General features: G+C 26.9%; 2 protein-coding genes across 2 annotated transcripts; one reads left to right on the top strand and one right to left on the bottom strand.

Annotated features, from left to right (window-relative positions):
* The first annotated feature begins 9,745 nt into the window (after nucleotides 1–9,745).
* On the top strand, nucleotides 9,746–20,792 carry LOC135926944 (uncharacterized). The gene is made up of 3 exons (XM_065462877.1): nucleotides 9,746–9,857; nucleotides 12,725–12,886; nucleotides 20,575–20,792. Exons 1-3 carry the CDS (start codon nucleotides 9,746–9,748, stop codon nucleotides 20,790–20,792), a joined length of 492 nt encoding a protein of 163 aa, XP_065318949.1.
* A 968-nt stretch (nucleotides 20,793–21,760) lies between these two features.
* On the bottom strand, nucleotides 21,761–22,428 carry LOC135926943 (uncharacterized). Its single transcript, XM_065462876.1, has 2 exons — nucleotides 22,334–22,428; nucleotides 21,761–22,193 (listed from the first exon to the last, which is right to left on the bottom strand). The coding sequence occupies exons 1-2, from the start codon at nucleotides 22,426–22,428 to the stop codon at nucleotides 21,761–21,763; spliced, it is 528 nt and encodes a 175-aa protein (XP_065318948.1).
* Nucleotides 22,429–23,563: the final 1,135 nt, after the last annotated feature.

Below are 23,563 nucleotides of genomic sequence, written 5' to 3'. Positions count from 1 at the left end.
GACCAATGATATATATCATTGATTTTGACATTTATTATATTATGCATAAAAGCCGAATAAATAGAGTAAATTATCTAAGGCACTTTAAATATAAAATTATCATTTTTTGGCACATATACTAATACTCAGAGTAAATTTTTTAAAATATTTTGATCTTGGGTCATAAAGACGCAGGAACATGGATTAATATTTATATTCGATTTTACTATAATATGTTGCATAAATTTTACTAAATTAATATTCTATTCACAAATCTGACTTTAAAAATATAAAACCTAGTATAAATACTGTATAAAAAAATGTTATTGTAATTCTCTTGGTGTAAAGGGAGGTAACCATGGAAATAGAATATTTAAATAGGGATATAATAAGCATAGTGGATTTATAACTATGACTAGATAAAATATCTCTAATAAAAATATCCATTTTTTGAAACTGCCCCCCCCATTACCTTTCTGCTCCTCTAGACTATCGCCACGATGGCATATCTATAGTAATAACAAATCAGTAAAAGAATTAGATATTCTTGAATTTAGGAGAAAGATTGTTATTGATAGTCAATAAATTCAGAGTTGTTAAGGAGCGGCGCTCCTGGAGCGCCGCTACATTTTCTCAAAAACAGCTGGACCGCCCCACCTTTTTAAAAATGAGGAGCGGGGCGGGAGTAGCTCCTTTTAAGGTTGGAGCAGAAGAGCGCCGCTCCACCGCTCCTTTTAATATATAAATTTTATTATTTTTTAAATATTAATAATATTTGTTAATTAAAATTTAATGAAAATTTTATTTTATTTAATTTAAATTTATTCATTATTAAATGTTGAGCCGAGTTTTATATTGATTTTTCATCTAAGTCAATCTTTGTGGAATAAACAAAATATGTCTACAAATATGGCGGACGATATTATCAGAAAGTTGGGTAGGTATCTAATATGCCCAAATTCCACTAGGTGGAATTCGTATTATGAGTCTATGGTTTTGCTAGCTAAAATATTAGATGAAAAACAAAAGGACCTTGATGAGTTGTGTGATAACCATGGGCTTATACGTTTTAACTCCTAAGAACGTAAATTTATTAAAGAGTATAGTCAAGTAAATATTAATATAATCGTTATCTTAGTGAAATAAATAAATTTTAGGTTATGGAGCCTATGAAAAAAGCTCTAAAAATCCTTGAAGGGGAGCTTCATATAGACATGGGTTTCCTAAGTCCAACCATTTCTAAACTTATTTCAAAATTAAACGAATTAACAGATTTAGAGTTTTGCCAACCTCTTGTAAAGTCTCTTATAAGCGGTATTAATAAAAGGTTTATAATAAAAAATAAATTATATCTATTTAAATAACTTTATTGCAGATTTTCAAATACTTATAATGATGATAATATCATTGCAGCGATTGTCCATCCCGCATTCAAATTGAATTGGGAATGGATAAAAAATCCAAAAAATATGGAACTAAAAGGCAGATTAATTAATTTTTTAAGGAAACAAATACCCGACGGAAAAATAGCTACAACTAGTTCACGGGAACCTTGCAAGATTTGGAAGATTTCTTTGGATTCCATGAAATTGATCACCATGAAGATAATATATTGGATAGATATTTTTTAAATAATGATAGCAAAATTACTATTTTTGAACAATTCCCTGAATTAAAAAATATTTATATAAAATACAATACCCCGCTTCCCTCTAGTGCTCTTGTGGAGCGCCTATTTAGTATTGCAAAACAGGTCTTAGGGGAGTAGCGTGGGTGTTTGTTAGATTCTAATTTAGAAAATTTATTACTTTTAAAAGCTAATAAAAGATTATAAATATTTTGATATATCATATAATATAAATAAAACGTTTTGATAAAAAAAATATGATTTTGTTTCGTGTACCTTTTAAAAAAATGAAAATCAAAGGAGCGGTTATGGAGCGGCACTCCATTAGTTGGAGCGGGAGCGCTCCTTTTAATATGTAGTAGCGGGAGCGGTAGATCGCTCCTTTTGAGAAGGTAGGAGCGGGAGCTCGCTACTTTTAAAAAGGAGCGTTAACAACTCTGAATAAATTTATATTATGATATGAACTCATTGATCATTGGATGATACAGGAAATAAAAATAAAAAAGAAAATACTGATGTTATAATCATCTAGATAAATATATTGATTATTTTACAGTGATTTGAATAAAAGTTTAAAAAAAATACACATCATAGTAAATATATTAAATTGGATTTGAAAATAGGTTTATATAAATTATTTTATATTCAATATGAAGTATTCCAATTGAACCAAGTCTTCCAAAAAATGAAATATACAATATCTTGATAAAAGATTTGAACAATATTTTTTAAATTTTTATTTAAAAAAATTAATAAATTTTAATTAAAAAAATGAGCTTTATTAATATTCAATATGGTAGTTATATTATGAATACATTAAATTATAATTTGTCAAACCTATGAGTAAAATTATTTAATGTATAAAATTTTTTTTACATAATAAATATGTATATATATAATTATTATAAAATAATACAAAATACAATAATAAAACGTACAGGAAGGTAACACCCCCCCCCCCTTCGCAAATTTGACTGTTTTCATAAATATCATTTTAAGCTAATAAAAATTTTACCCCCCCCCCCCCCCCCCACCCTCTTTCCCCAATCTTACAAATATTTGAATATCAATTTTCCAACATAAAACTTATTTTTTATAAATATATTTTATTAAAATTTCCTTTCCTTGTGAGTACATTAACATTATTCAAAAATATTAATAAAATGGAAAAATTTTAGTCAAAGAGATTGAAATCAAACGGTAATTTATTTTATTATTATATATAATTATTTTATTAAATTCAAAATTATTAGTGAGTTAGAATTAATAAGTATTTTTAATGATATTTTAGTTATTAATAAATATCTATAATTTTTTAAATATTTTTCAATTTTACTTCCAATTTGTAGAACAGAAGAAATAGAAATACAAAAGTTAAATAAGGCTGAGCATGAAAAAAGTAATGTGTCGTCAGAAGCAATATCATTATTGAATTCAATTGATCAAAGAGTTTATCATTCCTGCTAGTTGCATCAATAAATTATTTTCCTATAGCTCACTATTTTGTAGAAATTTACAAAAACCAAATTTAGATTTGGTTCAGGTTATTGATTTGGCGAAAAATATATGAACAGGTAGATACAATAAGAATGAATGTAGATGAATATTTTCATAATATTTATCTAGACGTTGAATCGAAGGCTAAATTTTATGATATAACACTAATTATACCTCGTCTAGCACCTACAATTATTGAGATGTAAGAATATTATAAAATATCCATTATCATTCCATTCTTAGATACTTTTTTATCGCAAATATAAGTTAAGTTTTTAGATAAAAAACAAGTGTTTAGCAATCTTCAAGTTTTATTACCTAAAGATCCTTCTTCGTTTTCTAATGCCACTATTGGTGAAATTGAATATTTGGCAAAATTTTATTCCTATGATATTGATACTGAAATAAATTTAATCAGTGAATTCGAATTGTGAAATATTTACTACGTTTAGCTATTTTACCTGAGCATGCTATTGATGCGCTCAATCGGTGTAAAGAAACCTTAACTCAATTTCCTAATATTTTGAAGTTGTTTTATATTCTTTCATGTTGCCCTATAACAACATGTACGAATGATAGGACTTTTTCCAACTTGAGAAGGTTGAAAACATATTTACGAAGTACTACTTCCGAATCTCGGCTAAATAGGTTAGCTCTGTTATTCCACAGAGATTTGGTTCCAACAACAAACGAAATTCTTGATAAATTGGCATCATTCTCACGAAAATTAAAAATCACATTATAATTATAGTATTTAATAAAAATTTTTGTATAATATTTTAGGGGAGATTGGGGTTATGCAAACCTCGGGGCTTGGCAAACCACTTAATCTCATTTTAAAATTAAATACACCAGAAGGTTAGATTTTATCCTAATATAGTTTTCATTAGTATACATCTATGGACAAAATATATTTTGAAATAATTAATTACTAAAAATTTTATTTAAGAAATAAAATTTTGAACAAATTTTCAAAAGATTTTTACATAAATATATAAACATTTAATTGTAAATTAAATTTTATTGCAAAGTTTAAACATTCTTCTTTAATTTGGGTAAGTTTTATGAGTATTTATCAAATCTTGATATTATTTCAATCATGATTTTTCAATTTAGAGCTAGCGGGGTTTGCCAAACCATACACGTCAATTATGGCAGTTAGTAAATGGAAAAAATTTCAAAATCTTGAAAAGGTATTTCATGGTTGTTTATGATTGGTATTTAGGATTTATGCTAAGAAATCTTAATCTCTCCTTAAAATTCATATTTTTTTATGTCAAAAATGTTTATTAAATTAGCCAAAATTAAGTTTCAATTTTTATATATAATTAGCTTCAATTTATAAGTATTATGATATTTTGAACAATAAAACAATAAAATTATTCTATACATATTATTATTAATAAATAAAAATGCATTTCAATTCATTATGGCCTAAAAAAACCAATGGTTTATGAAGCCCCTTGAAGTGGTTTGCCTCACCCGGCTATTGGGGCTTGTTGAACAAAATTTCCACTTTTACAAAAAATAAAATTTAAAATAAATGATTATATTCTTAAGATTTTTTATAAGGCACCTTTATAGAGTACATTTTTAGGTATCCAATCATATATTATTTTTTATAATATCTATAAAACAACAAGAGCTATAGCCAATTTTGTAAAATTTGGTTCGACTAACCTCAGTCTCCCCTATTTGATAAGAAGTTATAAAAAAAATTTTTTTTAAAATTATTTTCTAGTCAATATTTTATACACACTACTATTAATATTCTCAATAAAAAAATTATATTCTACTTATATTGTATGAGAATTTAAGCTGAGGAAGCAAATTTTATAAAAAAAATGACATTAAACTTTATTTCAACTTTACATTTAAAAAAACTTTATTAAATAAATATACCTAACTTAAAATAATAAAAAATAGGCTTGTAATATCCATAAGCACGAATTAGTAAATAATAGTTACAAATAGAAATATAATTATTATTAAATCCCCCCCCCCCCCCCCCTCCTTATAAGAATATCCTGGATACGCCACTGAAAAGGTAGGGGTACATAAAAAAATAACAAATTAAGTCACATCATCAATTGAAACAAAAAGTTAATAAAGCTGGAAATTTGATTTAATGACCTGGAAAAATTGAGAGAAAAAAATAGTCCAACAAAAACGGGTTAAATTAACTTTTACAAAACTTAGATTTAAATCATATTAAATACATTAGTATCATAGCTTTATTAAATGATATAATGTAATTATATTAAGAAATAAATGTTTAAAAAACCTTCTTTTTTTAAATTATGGTTAGTATTTTATTTTTAAATTTTAAAGTGATTTATACAAATAAAGGTAACAGAAATATAATGAATATTTATCGGTTGCTACCTAAAATAAATTTATTTACAAAGAAGTGTGCTTAATTATAAACTTGGACTTTTGCTTTCTTAATTCATTAGGATCTAAAATAATTTTTGGCATTTAATTCTTAAAAATTGAAATCATTAATTCCCTATATATAACTATAAATAAACCCATGTATTTTATAAAAGAATTTATTTTGTATGAATTTGTTATCAATTTAAACAAATGTTAATTAATTTTCGTTAGATCTTGTTTTAAAAAAAATATATAAAATCAACATAAATATTGATTGATAACAACCAAAACTTTAATCTATCTTTAAGAAATTTTATTATGGCCAAGATAAATTTTTTCTTTGACTAGGATCAACTCTGAGAAAATAATACTCTCATCCAGAGTCTACATGGGCATGGGGTGGGGGAATAGGAACAGCTTGTTTTCATTTTGAGGAAGTTAAGGGTATGCCTTAAAGTGGGTAGGCTAGGGGTAAGATAAATTAATAGGGAAGGTTATCTATTAAATTTAGATGAAATCAAAATGTACTGTTGTAAAAATTAATACTTTAATTATAGACCTACTATAAATACAATGATATTGCTAAGCATTATATTATATACAATCATAGACATTTTTTTTCAAATAAAATTTTCGGTTATCCTTTTAAATTTTAAAAGGATTGGACATTCTCAGCAAACTCATATTCATACCAGATAATATACCATAATAATTCATTAATTGTAAATGAGGGGATTTCTAATTGAATTCATGTTCTAAAAAATAATTCGATTTTCATTCACAAATAGTTTAGTAGAGCATTAATAATTTAAGCTATTTTTTTTAAAATTTATGAAAGGAGTACCATTATAATTAAAAAGGTGTAGCTAATTATTTTAAGGGGGATAGGCATAGGTTTTTAAAGAGGGTTTGCATCCAATGAAAATCCTGTCATGTAGACGCTGCTCTCATCAATAATAATGAAATAATATGAAACATTTTTAACATAATAACCTTAATTATCGCTCCAACACTTATACTCCTTAGCCGAATATAGGGAACTATAATTTTATATCTGCTTAAATTTACTCGCAATCCGAGTAAAGTCAATAACAACTTTAGACCTTTATCACCTAAGTCATAGTAAGGATCAGACGCCTATGTTGGTTCTCTAAATACATTGGACAACTATTTTGAAATAAATACTCCGAAAATATATCTTTACTTATCTTTATATTAATAGATTCCATAAATCTTCATAAGCCTCTACCTTATACTTCAGATATTTATAATTTTTTCCCCCCAAAATAATGGCAACTCCAAAAATATCTGAAATTTAACGGATATCCTTTTGATGTCTTTCACTATAGTTATTTTTGATTTGAAATATTTGGTTTTTCAAATAATTCTGAGTATATGAAAATAAAAGTATACCATCTTTATTTTTCAACCTTAAACCTAAGTGTATTAAAATATTAGTGAAAAAACTTTATTTATTTTTAATTTATTATCGAAATTTATGAAATTGAGTTTGCATAATGTATAAATGCGAGTATATTGAAATTTTTTTTGACTTGGACCTGTTTCCCATGAAATTTATTCCTATTTTGTCGTATATTAGCAGATACAATATTATCAAATTTTCTGACGTGATTTGCCTAAAAAATATGTCGGCATCAAGCAGTCCTTTATTTATAAATTTAATTGTGGGAATTATGGTTTCTAATTTTTTTTTATCCCTATGGGTTCCATCGAGAACCGGTAGCAGCACAATATTACGAAAAGCTAATTTCGTTAAAATAAAAGAAAAGTAAGGTTATATTAATTATGCGCCCAAAATACATCTCTTTCATATTAAATAATTTGAGATCGATATTTCAGATATAATCGAATTTGTTTTTTCCACATCTATTATTTATAAAGGCGTTCGATAAAAATTCCCACAATCGCATGTTAATTTTTTTACCCCAAACTGGCGCTATTAATAAAAATACGCTTAATTAATGCTATATTCCTGTATCTCAAATCAAACAAATGGATTGAGTTGAGAAAATTTTTCTTAAATATTTTTAAAATACATTAATTTTATTTTTTTTCAAGAATTTTTGGGATATTTAATAATATTATAATTTATAACGCTCTAGATTCTTGATAGATTTTTTCAAAATTATTCTTGTTTTTTTTTGTTCAAAGTCTCAATCTTGGTTCTAAATTTTATAAAGTTATTTTCCCCCATATTTAACTTTTATAGGATCTTGTAGAGGAACTATTAATTTTTTTTCCAAATTTAAAGAAACAGTTCGATCTTCACAAAAAGGGCCAATATTGAACTTAGCAACTTTTCAGAAGTGAAATAGAAACACATTTTATAGTAAATGATAATGATCGCTTGGATTATTTCATTTAAAGAAAATGTGTTAAAAAATTGCTTTACGATTTCCTGTTTGTGATCTGCAAGGAATAATATTTTAATATTTAATTTACTTTTTATTTAAATCAAAAATTATCTGCGTGTTGGCTACTCTTCAAGATTTCAAAAATTAAAAATTGTGGCAAAATATCTAATCGAGCGAAATTGCACATCGTCCGAATTTGTATTTTAAACTTGATATTAGATTAGTAAATATAGAGATTGAGAGCCAAGAGGAAACAATCACGAATTATGATTCCACTTTAAGTGACTTAGAACATGAATGCCATTTATGGATGTTCTAAATTTTTAGGAAGAAAAGAGGATCGAATTCAAATTTTTCCACGCTAGTCAAAAAATAAATTCCATGTGTTCCGACAACTACAACACCTAGTGAAAGAGATTTTTCTACCGCTGGGTTGACGTTGAATTCAAGGAGATATCCTTATGTCCGATAAATTTAAATAAAATAGTCTTTATATATGATAACTATTGAGTTTTAAATTCTAATTTGTTTTATTTTCTATAAAGATGTAAAAATAGATATTCCTTAGTACTTTATTTTTAATTTAATTTAGCTTTTCTTTAAAAAATCAATTCATCAATTTGAAATATACATATTTATAAAAAAATTTATGTCGGTGGGACAATTTACACCGCCTAAGTTGACGGCGGCTAAAAAGCAGCGCCATCGGCGGCAGTTTAGATCTTTAAAACTTGCGTCGACGCATAGGCTTATGGTATTATTCTCTCACATAAAAACAAAAAATCTTTATTTTCACTTTTGATATAGTGGGGTTATCGATTGTATTTATTATACAATTTATCTTATCAAAGTTATTAAATTTAAAAAAATAATGTATATAAAAAATTTAATAAGCAAATTATAAGTTCAAACCAAAATATACTTCTTACTTATCTAACCATATATTTTTTCTTAATAGGGTAAACCTAATGACAATGTTAATTTTTTTTTAAAATTAGTCCTTTGATGAGTTAATTAGGAATTTAGGCTAAATAATCAAACTTGGTTTTCAAATCCTATGTGGTAATCAATGGTATATCGAGAATAATGCTTAAATTAAATTTTAAACCATGATTTTAAGTCTGAGCTAACCCAATATGAGGTTAGCATGAGTTGCCTTAGTTGGAATCTTAGATCGATTATTATATCTCACTTAATTAGATGGTCTTATAGAATATGATATTTTTTTGCGTAAGCTTTCTATAATCTTAATTATGATTTATTTATTTTATTCTAAAGATCAAAGAATAATTGAATTGAAAAAGATTAACTAAGTTAGAATGCGCGTAATTTCATTCAGCATAGCTTTCAAGGCTGCCTATTGTAGATTTTAAAACTACCTGGTAGGTAGGCTTATAACTATTTTGCAATAGAAAGCTATGCCTAAGATTTAGATATATTTAAAAAAATATAGCATTAGTATGCACCCTGCATAAGTGTACCAGGAATCAAATAATTTGTTATTAATTTTAATAAAACTATTTTACATTATTTGATAAAGCCCAGATTCTTAAAATATGTAATTAAAATTAGCTAAGATCATTTCTGATTATAACATGGTTTTCAATGAGCATTATATGGGATCGAAATTTAAAATACGCTAAGATTTTAATTGTTTTCGATGATCTAAAAGTTATGATCTAATTCACACAAATAAAAAGCGTTTTTATATACTTGCAACAGTTGTAAATAAAATCCTGAGAAATCAAACGAATCGATTAAAATATTTTTATTTTAAAATGCGATAGTTAAAGGCTATAATGGTCAAAAAATAATTATCTCAATATATACACATTACATTACATTTTTTATTTATTTCTTTGAAATTATTTTTTTTAAAAATAAATATAATATGCGGTATTATTCTATAATTTACAATACATTATTCTTGGTAGCTTCTGTGATTATAATCTTGAGAGTTTCTCAGGTGGAATCAACTTGTAATAAATCTTCGCTAAAAAAAAGTTTAACAAAATTTATTTAGTGCTTATATTGCATATTCTTTATACATATTTTGTTAATTGTTTGAATGAAATCATTACTATTAGTGCAATAAATTTACGAGTTTTAGTTAATATCATTTTAGTCTAATAAAAAATAATAATATTTTTCATTATAAACAATAATTTAATTAAAATAGCAAGTCTGAATAAATAATTTTTTCAATAATGAATTTAAATTTAGCCAGAACTTTATTTTTAAGAAAGTGTAAAGCCAATTTGAAAACTGCCAATATCCTATAAATAGTAGAGGAGAGGTGCCAAAAAATCATACTTTAAGAAATCAAGATTGTTTATACTATGAATGATGCAAGGATGACGATTTAAGGAATCCTCATTCCTTTTTTAGTTTTACTTGATATTTGACAGTTTCATGTATTTTTATATGTCATAAAAATTTCAGTTATAAATTAAACCATAATATATTATTTTTGGGAGAATGTTTAAAAATATATTCACGTTTTCGTAACAGTTATTTTATAGGATTAAATATCATTATACAAATAAAAATGATAATTTGTATACAATTTAAAATTATCAAATAGGTTTTAGTGAAGCGATTGCACACTCTTAATCAGTTGTAATATTCTCTTTTTAGGGTTATCCTAAAAATAAGCCAATAGCGCTGAGACCCCCATAAGGGAGTTGAAGGGGGTAACCTATGATGCAAGTACTACCCCCCCCCCCCCCCCCCCACCTCTTCACCTAAAAGGTTAAGCCAAATTTTATATATTTTAAACGATATCGAGCATTCATAAAAATATTTTAGAAAAAATTAATAATATCATACAATATAGCACCATCATTGATAATATATTTATTTATTCCATTTTAATTAAGATAATTGAGAAAATGATATAACTATGAAATAATATTAGAATAGATTCGAATAAAAAATAAATATATTTTATTATTATTTCAAATTGTATCTTTTTTCTAAATAATAAAATATAACTAAAATATAAAATAATTGACTAAATATAATAACTGTATTGAATTGTACAATGATTTATTAATAGACTCATATGTCGTGATTTAAAATTAAGATTAAAGTTAATTGCTACTTTGTCTATAAACTGTGTCATGTCTCTTTAAAACATATTTACTAATATTATGTATAAATTATATACAAAAACTATACATTAGCTAGAGACCTACCATATTCTATAAGTCAGTTTGCACTAAAAATTATAAATGGGACTACACATGTCATTGTCGATACTTAACGAAGATTTTACTATGTCATCATAAAATCTATAATATTTATATTCAACCCTTATAATGTTTATGATATCTTCCATTAAGATCTAGTAAATATATACTTCTACTGATTCATCTTTAAAAATATTGGTGCGTGTTTTTCCTGGGGCTCCAAATTTAATTATTTTTTTTAATGCAAAAATTAATGATAACCAGATGGTAAGAAAACTCATTGCAAAATTTTCCATTCAATTATCCTTCGAATTATTTAAGCTCCTTCTTTACCTTATTTGTTAATCTGTTGAAATATTTGTAGTAAAGCGTAGTTAGGGATTTTATATCAAAAAGTAAAAGAATTTAATATTTTTAACTGGATTAAGCAACATGTGACAAATATAGCCTATTGAGAAAATTAATCAAATGATTAGAAAAATTCTGGCACTATGCTTATTATATTATAGGCAATAATGTTAATTAGGATGAGTTTAACATTGATCAACATTGGTAATATTTTTTATTACAATATTTTTAATATGTTAAAAAAATATATTTATTATATGGCAATAAGCACGTGAAGAATTTTTTTTGTTATTTTCCAACGTTTCAACATTATTTTTTTTCAAGGAGTTTTAAAGTTTTACAATCAGAGTTGTTTTTTTTTCTTTGATAAAATAGCGCAAGAGCAAGACGAAATAACAGAAATATATAAAAATATTGATATTTAAAGCTAATTATTTTATAACGTATAAAAATAAAATGGAAACATTTTAAATTTCATGATTATGCACAATTTTGCCGGATTTTAGGATTTTGATTATTTGACACTGCTTTTTTCCGCGGGATAATTTTTCTTAGTGAGATAGTGCAACCTAAAACGGAATGTAAGATTGGTTTAACCATAACCCATGGCTCTATTTTTTTTTACAGTCATACATCATACTTTATTTAATATCTTCAAATATTAGGCTTGAGGTTTTTGTCGATGTTTAATCTATTTCACGGATTTTATATTTTTACTCAAGTATCAGCTTGTCTGTCACTGACATTAATACTTTTTTTGAATATTCTTCGCATGTACGCTCACATTTGGGCAGGTTGACCAACGTGCTATTAAAGATTGCATTATGATTACTCCATTTAATAAAGAAGAGATATAATAACTTTGTAATTTCATTAAATTTTATTATTGCATTAATTAAAAAGAAAAGTAAACTGTTATTGTATAAAAAATACAAATATTAAAAATAAATTATGGTCTTGGGGGGGGGGGAGAGTACCCTAGAGAGGAATATCCAGGGGAATACTCAAAAATATTCATGGTGTTAGAATCATAAGATCCGACTCCCATGCTTTTAATGGAGCTATTGCATCGTACCTCTATACCCCCCACTCCTTTCCCCGTGATAAGGAGCACTGCATATACTTGGAATGAAATATATACCCTTGAACTTGATTGACACCACATTAAATAGAAAAAGCGTGATGTAAACAAATAATAGTTTTTTTTATAAAAGTTTAAAATTTTCAAATAATTTTTTTTTTAGAGAAAAGCAAAAAGTTACTAGTAGTTATAAAACTAACTTATGTATATATTTATATTTTTTTATATTATACTTCAAACAAAAAATAAGAGAAAGACACATCAAAATCCGAAAACTTATTACCAGAGGTACCCTTGGCTCTTCAGGAATTATCAGATTCGACTATTGCCACCGACTTCAATCCCTCAATGGAAACCAGCGAAGAACTTACAGTGCATTTTTCTCCTTCAACCAAAAATTCTCTTTGCGATGGTGATTAAAACTGAATTTGCATAGTTTTTTTTTCCAATTTATAATGTTTTATCCAACTTTATTGGGCCTTTTTAGTCTTTACCTTCTTGGGATTTTTTCTTACAGTTACGATATCACGCAATTAAAGCTAGGTATTTAATAGAATACTAATTAAATAAATATTATATATTATATGATCTCTATATTCCAAAATGTAATATAAAATATTTTATAAATTTATCTATCTAAACTCCATAAGTATTGAGGAATAATGGGACAAATAACTATTTTTTAAAGTTCGGTAAAAATAGTGTGTACATTTCTATTAGATTGTGCTGAAATCTACACATGTAATCCCAAGCAATAGGAGACCAGAAGATCTTCTGAGCTAGTTTAATGCAATCGGGTCTTTTGCTATTGCTTGGAAAAAAGGGTCGGGCAGTTTTTATGAATCGACCTAAATCGTACTTTTTAATAACACTAGCTAATGTTAAATGAGGCAAAAAGGGAAGCACCAATAATATTTTATCCTATAAATCTAAATGTCTAAAATTTGGTCAAGAAAAATGCATACTTTTATATACCTCCATGACATATTTATTTAAAAGTAGGAAACCCCGCCTTCAAAATATAATAAACAATTTTTTCATGTTTTTTATTTGATATATATTTTTGCTTTGAGCCATACACATTCTAATTTTATAAAATTCTTCTGTCTAAAGTATTGTTGCAGAATTACTGGCGCTATTTAAGTTTACCCACTGCCCTCGAGATTATACCGCACAAATAAAATAGCAAATAAAAATGGTTAAATTTAATTGCAAAATAGTATAACTAACATTTTTCTAGAAGGAATTTACATAATCCCAGTAATGACATATCACAAATAGTTGATACATAACCTAGAAGAGCTCTGACTCAGTTCAGCTAAAATGGTCAATGTAGATCATGAAAGCTATATCGAACCCTTACATTATAAAAATCATGTTCTTAAAAATGCGATTTAAAACCTCTTATTTCTCTTCCTATTCTTGATTATGTAAGTAACACAAGGAAAATTTTCAGGGAAATCTCCCCTATAGTTTTTCCAATTTTTTAATGTGTTTCAGATTAAATAATCACCATTTTTTACATATTTTACTAAAATATTTTTTCCTCGCTGTTGATAAATCATAACGGCGTTTTGTTTTTGTATATATATATACGTTCATTCTAGATAATATAATAAAGTAATATTCACCTAAAGGAAATTTTAATTAACAGAAATAAAGTTAGAACATGTAATAACTGAGGCAAGCAATGTAATTTTTTCGCGGCTCGACCCCGATAATAACTCGAATTTTATGACCCAAGCACAAATTTTTTGTTCAAGCCAGACCTGAGTTTGACTAAAAAATTTTGGAATTTATCATGTTTGATAAATATAAGTAGGAATTTCATCCATACTTCAGATCTTTTATTTGTATTTACTCTGGTCTCAAATTCTCGAATTCTAATCTCTTCAGAAATGATTTTTAAATTTGGATTATTTAATTGTAAAGATCTTAGATAAAACAAAAATTATCAAATGAAAATGTTTCTTAACTGTTATAACATAGATTTTATGTTGGCTAAATGTAGTATATAATATATATATTATATTTAACCTGATAGAATATGAAGTATGTAAGTAATAGAGTTTAACTAGTAACCATACAAATCACATATTGCTAATTTGGGAACGGAAATTACGTAAATGAATATGTAAAATTTTTAGATGAATAATGTCATGTGATTTTTATTGAAATTTCGATGAAACAAAATAATTTGAGAATATTTCTAATATTCAATTTTGGGTCGGGCTTTGGGTTGGGTTTCGGGTCTTTCTGCATTTTACATCCTGACCCGATCCCGAGAGAAAGTTTTACATGTTCAAGCCCGACCCCAGACCGAGGCTCGGGTCGTGCTTCAGATAACCCGTGCAGAACTCTACGTAAAGATAAGGAGGAGTGATTATACTTTATAAGTTAGAGAGATATGGAGGTGAAGGGTTCATTAAAGGCTTGAGAGATATTGATTAGATAAAGGTGGTTCATTTTTTTAATAACAAATTTGACTGTCATGTGAATATAGCAGGGGCGGACTGGCCAGTAAGCATATTGGGAAAAAGTTTCATGGGGCCTCGAGATTATATAAAAGCTGGAGCTTTTAGAGATTTTAAAATAAATTTTTTGATTGATAAAAATGAGTGCAAATAAAGAATATAATTGGAGAATCGTTTGACAGAGCAGCAAATATACGAAGTGAATTTATCGGTTTGCAAGTTCAAATTAAGTATGTTTTATCAGATAGTACTTATAGTTGGTGTTATATTCTCAATTTATGCGTTTGTGATACATGTAATATGAATCTTTTTGTGGGCTACTTAACAGTTTCACCGTTATAAAAAAAAATTATACAAAAGGATGGTAGAGATGAGAGCGAAAAATATGAAAAAATGTAATAGGTTTAAAAAAATTAAAAGCTTCGAAATACGTAAAACAAGATGGTGAGCATGTGAGAAGGTAGTTTTATAGGTTAAATAACAAGGGTGCACTGCATAAATAATAACTACTATAGGTGTCTTACATTGCATATATAGCAACAATTCTTTTGAATCCGAAATGACTTTTGATACTGGAGCTTTATTAAATACAATATGTCAATTTTAAGCATTATTAAGGGCTCAAATATTTTCGAAATAATTGAGCCCTATTAAAATATTTACAAGCAGAAGTTAAACAACCATAACAGCGTGGAAAATGGTTGAATGTAAATCTTCTGTGAGACTTCCTTATTATCACTAAAAACATGGCTACAAAAAATATTTCTATGGTAGTGTTAACACCCTTTTGTAGAGTTAGTCGTAAAAAAAGTCTTGAGGAATTTTCAGATGAACGCCCAAATGATGCTCTTCAATTATACCGAATTGAGGTATCAGTAATATTATTAATCAATATTAAATATAGTTTTTTAAGTTTGATTTATGGGTGTGTCCTAAATTTAAAAAATATAAATAAATAAATTTATAGCTATTTTTAATGTAAAAATTAAATAGTGTTATAAATCATTTTTAGTCATATATAAAAAAATAATTGAAATTAATAAATTTTAATAAAAATTTTTCTAATTAATTTATGTGGGTAATTTTCAGAGTTGTTAAAAGATACTTTAAAATGGATCTAGATACAGATACATCGTCTGAAAAGTTATCTAAATACAGATACATCGTATAAAAAGTTATCTAGATATAGATACGATTTTAAAAATGTATCTAGATACAGATACAATTTTTATTTTACTCTTATATAAGGTTTGCATAACCTAAATTAGGATCTATTGTGAAAATTTATGAAATGAGCTAAAATATTTAATGACTCGATATCACATTTATCAAAATATAACTAAAATAATGATTTTTAGATATTAATACAATAATACGATTAAATTTTTATAAATAATCATTAGATTTCAGTAATAAAATATTTTCAAAATTTTGGTCATTAAAACATCCTCGTTTATCTGTAAAGACATTTTTGGCTACACTAAAAAGCCTTTCTACCAGGGCGCTTGAAGGTATTGTGGTGGTATATTTTATGAACAACAATTTTATATCAGGATATTCTTTAAAAATACTTAAATCTCGACATTCATTTTTAAAAAAATTAATTAAAATTTGTTGAGTATCAAAATTTAAATCATTATTAACAATCATACTATTGGCATCCACAGTGGTAACAAGATTCAATGTGTGACTGGCACAACATTGATGATTAGGCAAACTATGATTATGATATTTCATTGATGATTAGGCAAACTATGATTCTGATATTTCAAAATCCTGAGCAATAGTATAAAGACTTGATATTGATATTGGTGCATCTGCTTCTTCATCTTCCAGATCATCCATGGATTCACTAGTATTTTCAATTGGCTTGAAAACTATAATAAATAAGTAATCCTAATCATATATTATGTTTATATTTATAATAAAATAAACCTAAAAACCTTGAGAAAATTTTTGGCATTGTCAGTAATAGTCTTTGAGATTTTATTTTGAATGCAATAATCTTTTGCTATATCTTGTAAATTCTTTGCTATTTTATCATATATATGACTACGAGTCATTATTTTACAAGCTAACGCTACATTTTTTCTTTCCAAACTTGTTGGATCTATATATCGTGCAGTGACTTCTATGTATGAATAAAATTAACATTTCTTAAAAATGCTCAAATAATTTGTTCTTAATTAATTATTATACAAATTTAAATGTTATACCGGCTATAGACACTCCAACAATCTGCTGTTGTACATATTAGCGATAGTTATATTAGACTTTTTATGATTTCTTCTTTTCATTTTCACATCTTTGGGAAATTCTACCAACCACTATCTGTCGGCAAATTATATTTTTTTGTGGAGCTAATGTTTTGATCATTTTTATAAATGGAGGATTTTCAACAATTGAAAATGGCTGAATGCTAGCTATAATAAAAGCAGTTATTAAATCATCTAAAGTGGTTGGGGTTCAAGTCTGAGGTCTCTTGGCAAAAATATCAGTAGACGAAGAGCCTAGTCCAATATTTTCTTTAATAGATTTATTCACCTTCCCCTTTTTTATTTTCATTAACAGTGTTTGATGTTTTCTCTTAAAATTTAAAATTACAATTGTAAACATTTATTTAGTATCTATACCCTTAAATGTTATACAATGTTGCAAGTTGAGGTAATTCTAACTGTTTGTTCTCTTTATTTTGAGATATTATTTTAAAATATGCTCTATAAATTGGCCATGAAAAAACAATGTCCGAACTTATTAATGCTTCATTGATTATTACTTCTTCCTCTTCATCACTATTAATATTAATCTAAAATTAATTTTTAAAATTAGTATAATAAAATAAAATTAACCATTCCATTGAAAGCAAAAATGGAGATTCCTTGAATTGGATTGTAATATCAAAATTTGTCTGGTGTATTAATTAACTCGGACATAATATTTAATGAATATATAATGTTTATTATAGTAGTCTTAATATTTTTTAATATATATATAAATTATATGCTCAAATAAAAAAAATAAATTTTGCATTCAATTATTTTTATTTATAATATAAAAGCGTTAAATAAAAGTATATCAAAATGTATCTAAGTATCTAACAGATACAGATACCTCTAAAATAATATCTAGATACAGATATTTTAACAAAAAAATCTATCTAGATACAGATATTTTAACAAAAAAATCTATCTAGATACAGATATTTTAACAAAAAAATCTATCTAGATACAGATACCACATTTTTATATCTAAATACTTTAACAACTCTGGTAATTTTTATGAAAAAACCAGTAAGTAATATAAAGTATATTATTTTTCATATTTTATTGTTTTTTGTTTTTTTATTGGTTTTTTGGTTATTGTATTGTATTTTAGTTTTATTTTATTTTTTTGTTTATTTTTGTAGAAAAAGTAATGAAAGATTTTGGCCATGTTTCATAACTTTATTAATTTGCGAAAATTTATAAATTTTGAGGTTTTATTTCAAAACATTTAGGACACAGCCTCAGGATTGTGCGTTTAACCAGTCAAATATGATTCGGTCAATTGACCGATATTTGACCGGGTTAAATATGGTCGAATACGGTCAAGTTTAAATTAAATTTTTTATTTTATTTATAATAGTAAAAAATGAATCTATGTAAAATTAAATTATATTTTTTAAATTCCATAATTAATGTTTCGCTTTCTATGGCCCAGTCTTATACTGATTTATGTTCAATGTTATCGTTATCTTTAATATTTTTAATAAATCTTAGGTTACGATTATACCAATTTTCTGATTGTCGAGATCTACAATCGATTTCTTTTCTTCTTATGAATATTACACCAAGCATACCAATTTTTTCCTGAAAAAGAAGTTTAACTAGAAATTGTTAGTAAGATATTAGACAGATGTTCAAGGTGGGAAAATCCCATCCCAACATTGAGGCCGAAATTTGAATTTTTTTTATGAAGTTATGGCTTTTCACATATTTTGGCTATTAAAATATACAGCTGCTTTTACTTCTGAAATTTATGATCAAATTAAGCATCTCGGTTTTTATGAGGGATAAAATACATTTATCCCTTTCCACTTAAAAGATAGCTAAATGTTAAAGAATAATTTAAAATTTTATATTTTTCGTCCAAAATATTTCTTCATTTAATATATTATTGGTAATTCCTTTCGGACAAATATCCAACTTATTCAACAGCTGCTTTCATAACTTTCTTGCTTATTTATATTTGCTCTTACAGTGACGATGCCCATCTTTGGATAATTTTACATAATGTAATATAAATTAGCATAGTAATTTTCTCAAACCATGTTTTATCAAAATTATTATATTAATTTATATATTGAGATCCAATCAATTATTAATGAAAAAATTCTTTTATTTTTATATTTTAAAATGAAATTCTAATATTTTAATATGAAAATAAAATCTTATATTTTAATATGAAAATCTTATATTTTAATATGAAATTATAATTATATAGATGCCTTGATGATACAAATAAATTTTTAATAAATTCTAATATTATTGGAAAAAAAAAATAATATTAGTAAGTCACAATTATATAAAGTCATTAATTTTTGCTGTATTTTATTGATTAAGATCCAAGTTCCCGAGCAAAATAGCAGAAGTCTATCTTATGCAGAGGATGTTCAATTAGGGGGTTACGGTCATTGAGAGTTATAACCTAATTAGATGGATAAAAATGCTTTAAATACATATAGTTAATTAAATCAATATATTTATTCACGAATAATATTTTAGAGTATTTGACCGTATTTGATCTGCACAGCCTTATTATGTATAAAATGCATAAATTAAAATAAAGGGAATTTGTACAAGTAAAACTCAAAAACAATATTAAAACGTGTAAGTAAAAATAAAGTAATAAAATCAAAAAAAATTTGGGCCTTCCGAATTTTCATTCCCACAGGACTTTTTCTCTCCCAGTCAGCCCCTGGTTTATAGAGAGATTAATATAAATTTCAATGAGGTAACGGAAAATTCCTTGAGTTGAATCTAAATTTCTTAATTTTTTTTATAATAATACTCATCTAAATGAATTATTGTTCCATCTCATTTGCAATTTTGGTATTAAAACTTTACAAAATACTCGTCTTAATTAATTCCAGCATTATGACTAGCGCTATTACAAAAATTTTTTTTTAAGTTGAAATAGTTTTTCCAAAGTTTATTTTTGAATTCAAAGAAGTATATTTCATTTTTACTAATAAGATTTAATGAATTATAATTTCTGATAAAAATCTGCATCATATGGATAACTTTCTCAAAATTTCTCAATCATAATAAATTAATTGAATAATTAAATGGTATTTCTTAAAATATATATTATATAAAGAAATTAAGTAAGAGATGCTAAAGTTTCCTTTTTTAGATGGAATCACTTTAACTAATACTTTAATCGTGAGAAAATTGGAATTAAATAACGTAATTCCTCATAAACATTCCCACTCACTAGTTTAGTTATAAGAAGCCATATAAAAGAGTTTTGGCATTCTTCAATAATTTTTTATTATTAGTTATCAAATATATTGGTGGGTTACTATTACTTTGATACTTATATATAATTTTAAATATTCCCCCTCGTATAACTTTTCTACCAAAAGCCAGATCAATTTCCATCCCAAACGGAGCTAGTTCATTATTTAATGTGAGACACTTTTTCACATATCAATGGATGCGAACTCTTTGCTTGGCTAACGACAGAACACCTAATTCCAGCTTTTCAAATACCAATTGCGATTCTTTTTGGATCTGGAGGTGTATTATCAATTCTTCCATAGTACTATTCCTAGGATTTATATACTATAAACTTTTTTTGTAATATCAAAATGTAAATTTGATAAAAGTTGAATCATGTAAGTGTTTTTTGTTATTTTAATCATTTTTTACCGATTTTTAATAATGATGTATTTTATAAATTATTTTTAACGTTATGAAAGATTTCAATGTATTTATATTATGGAAGTAACATTTTAAATAATAAAGCTAACATTTATAAAGCAGAAATCATTTAATATTACAATTCTTGTGTATAAGGCGGTATATCAAACAGAACCGAGCTGAGAAACAAATGAACCGTTATAAATTTACAAACCGTAACCGAACGGTTATAAGAATATTTTAAAAGGAGAGAATCGAACCCTTGGTTTTTGTAATTATATTTTAAATGATTAGCACAATCTTAAAAAATTTTTAAATCCATTTTTGATCTCAATAATCAAATGGTAATATATCAAGTCTTATCCCTCACAAGATATATTTTTTAAATATTTTTTTATTATTAATTTTGTAGAATGATAATAAATAAACTGTTTATTTATGTAGTTTCTACCTATATAATGTCCTCATTTAGCCATTTTTGTTCAAAAATTATGAAAAAGTAAGAGTTTTATTTGCTTAATTTGGTGATTCCACCATTGGCAGGATGATATAGTAGATCGGACTTGACCACGTGATTCCGTTAATATATATTAAAAAATCTGTTTTATTGCATTTTAGTAAATTATGGTAGTTGTTTAGCAAGTCGTTTAAAGTCATATATCATTGCCCTTCTTCTCCGTTTTATGACCATTTCCAGGTTTACTCAGGTAAGCCAGTTTTCCCTCTGATTTTTCTTTCATTTTGACGGTTCTGAGCATCAATATTTGTAAAATTCATGCTTCTCATATCCGCCGCTATCACATTTGTCCGCGTCATCTTGGGTCTTACTCTAGGTTTTGATCCTCCTATTTCCATCAAGTTGCATCTCGTTACCTAGTCATCCTTTGTCATACGTTCCACATGACTAAACTATCTTAGTCTATTTCGTCGTAATACCACTTCAATTATTTCTATACACAATCGTGCTCGCAATTCCTTGTTAGTTTTTCTCTCTCTCAGATATACCCCACATTTCCATCTAATCATCCTCATCTCTGTTCTTTCTAATTTGGCTTCGTGAGTCGCTTTCATTGCCCATGTTTCGCCGCTATAAACTAAACAACTCCTCACACAGCTCACGTAAACTTTCCCCTTTAACTTCAGAGAGACTTTTTTATTTATAAGAATAGACGACATCTTCTTCCAAGCTTGTCTGATCCTTGCAACAACAGCAGAATCTACACCACCATCTGTGTTTAGCATATCACCTAAATAACAAAACTTATCCACTCTTAACCCATTGCCAATATCCCGACCACCAATTTCTCCGTTATTATTATTATGTACCCTTTTTATGCACGTTCTACAAATAAAGGTCATTCATGCAAACATCAAACTTCCCCTTTCCCCGCTACATCTATTATGTACCTTATTTCTGGCATCTGGTGCATTGGATTGCATTTCTAGAAACTTCTTTCCCACATACACCACAAGGCCACTTACCGAATTCCTCCATCTTTAGATTTTCTCCACCAATCATCACCTTTGTCTTTGTTGCATTCATTTTCAGGCCCTTTGTTTCCATAGCCATCTTCCATTTACTAATTTTATCCCGCTATCCTTCCTCACTGTTTGCCATTAATACAAGGTCATCTGTTCATAATAGCTCCCAGGGAAGTCCTCCACGCATTTCTCCAGCTATCACATCCATTACTAAGATAAATAATAATGGACTCAGCAGGGATTCTTGAAAAAGTCCTACCTTCACTTCAAAGCTTTCACTATCCCCATCCGTCCGTACTGCAGTTAGTGCTTCCACATACATTGCCATCCATAACTAATCATTCTTCCGCACCTGATTTTCTCAAGGTCCATCTAATAAACTCACGCGGCACCCTGTCAAATGCCTTCTCTAAATCAATAAACGCATAATATAGTTTCTTTTCCTTCGCAAGATACTTCTCCTGTACTTTTTTCACCACAAAAATTGCTTCTGTCGTGCCTTTCCCTATGTAAAACCAAACTGCATTTCATCAATTTTTGTTTATTTCCTTATCCGCTTCTCTAACATCTTCTACCTTCATTGCATGTTCCAAGAGTTTAATAGCTTTGTAAGTCCGGCAATCTAAAGAATCATCTTTCCCCTTGTATACTGGGATAATTATACTTATTTGCAAGTCCTCGGGGTTTGTTCCTTCTGTGACAATGATTGCTAAATTCATTAAGCATTCAATCCCTAAGTCATCAGAACCTTTAAACATCTCTGATCCCTCGTTAAACCCGATGCCTTTCCTTTTTTCCATCTTTTTCACTGTTCTCTTTATTCGTCCTTGCCAAATTTACACCCTGGACCTTCTATCTCACAACTAACAACATTATCCCATTCATTTTCTTCGTTCTAAAGTCCTTTCATATAGATCTTCCAGGTAATACCACTACTTTCAATCACCATTTTTCTATCCATAGTTTTCTAATATTTAACATCCTGCCTCCTTTTTGTTATCTGCTTTGCCATTCGAACCACATTTCCCATTGCTTCAGGGCATTCCATTTCTTTAACAAACTCCTGCCTTTTTTCTTCTTGCGCCTTGGCTATCAATTTCTAATCATTTCTTTTCACCATGTTGTAAATATCTTTATCACTATTTTCTTTACTATTGTACCATTCTTTGAAGCACCTCCGTTTCTCATCCACAACCTTCGCTACCTCCTGGTTCCACCACCAAGTTTCCT

The sequence above is a fragment of the Gordionus sp. m RMFG-2023 genome, chromosome 3 (assembly GCF_954871325.1).
Source record: "Gordionus sp. m RMFG-2023 chromosome 3, tfGorSpeb1-WG-v2, whole genome shotgun sequence".
In the NCBI taxonomy this organism is placed as follows: Eukaryota; Metazoa; Nematomorpha; class Gordioida; order Chordodea; family Parachordodidae; genus Gordionus; species Gordionus sp. m RMFG-2023.
Note: the sequence above shows the minus strand (reverse complement) of the source record. Positions and strands in the feature narration are given on the sequence as shown.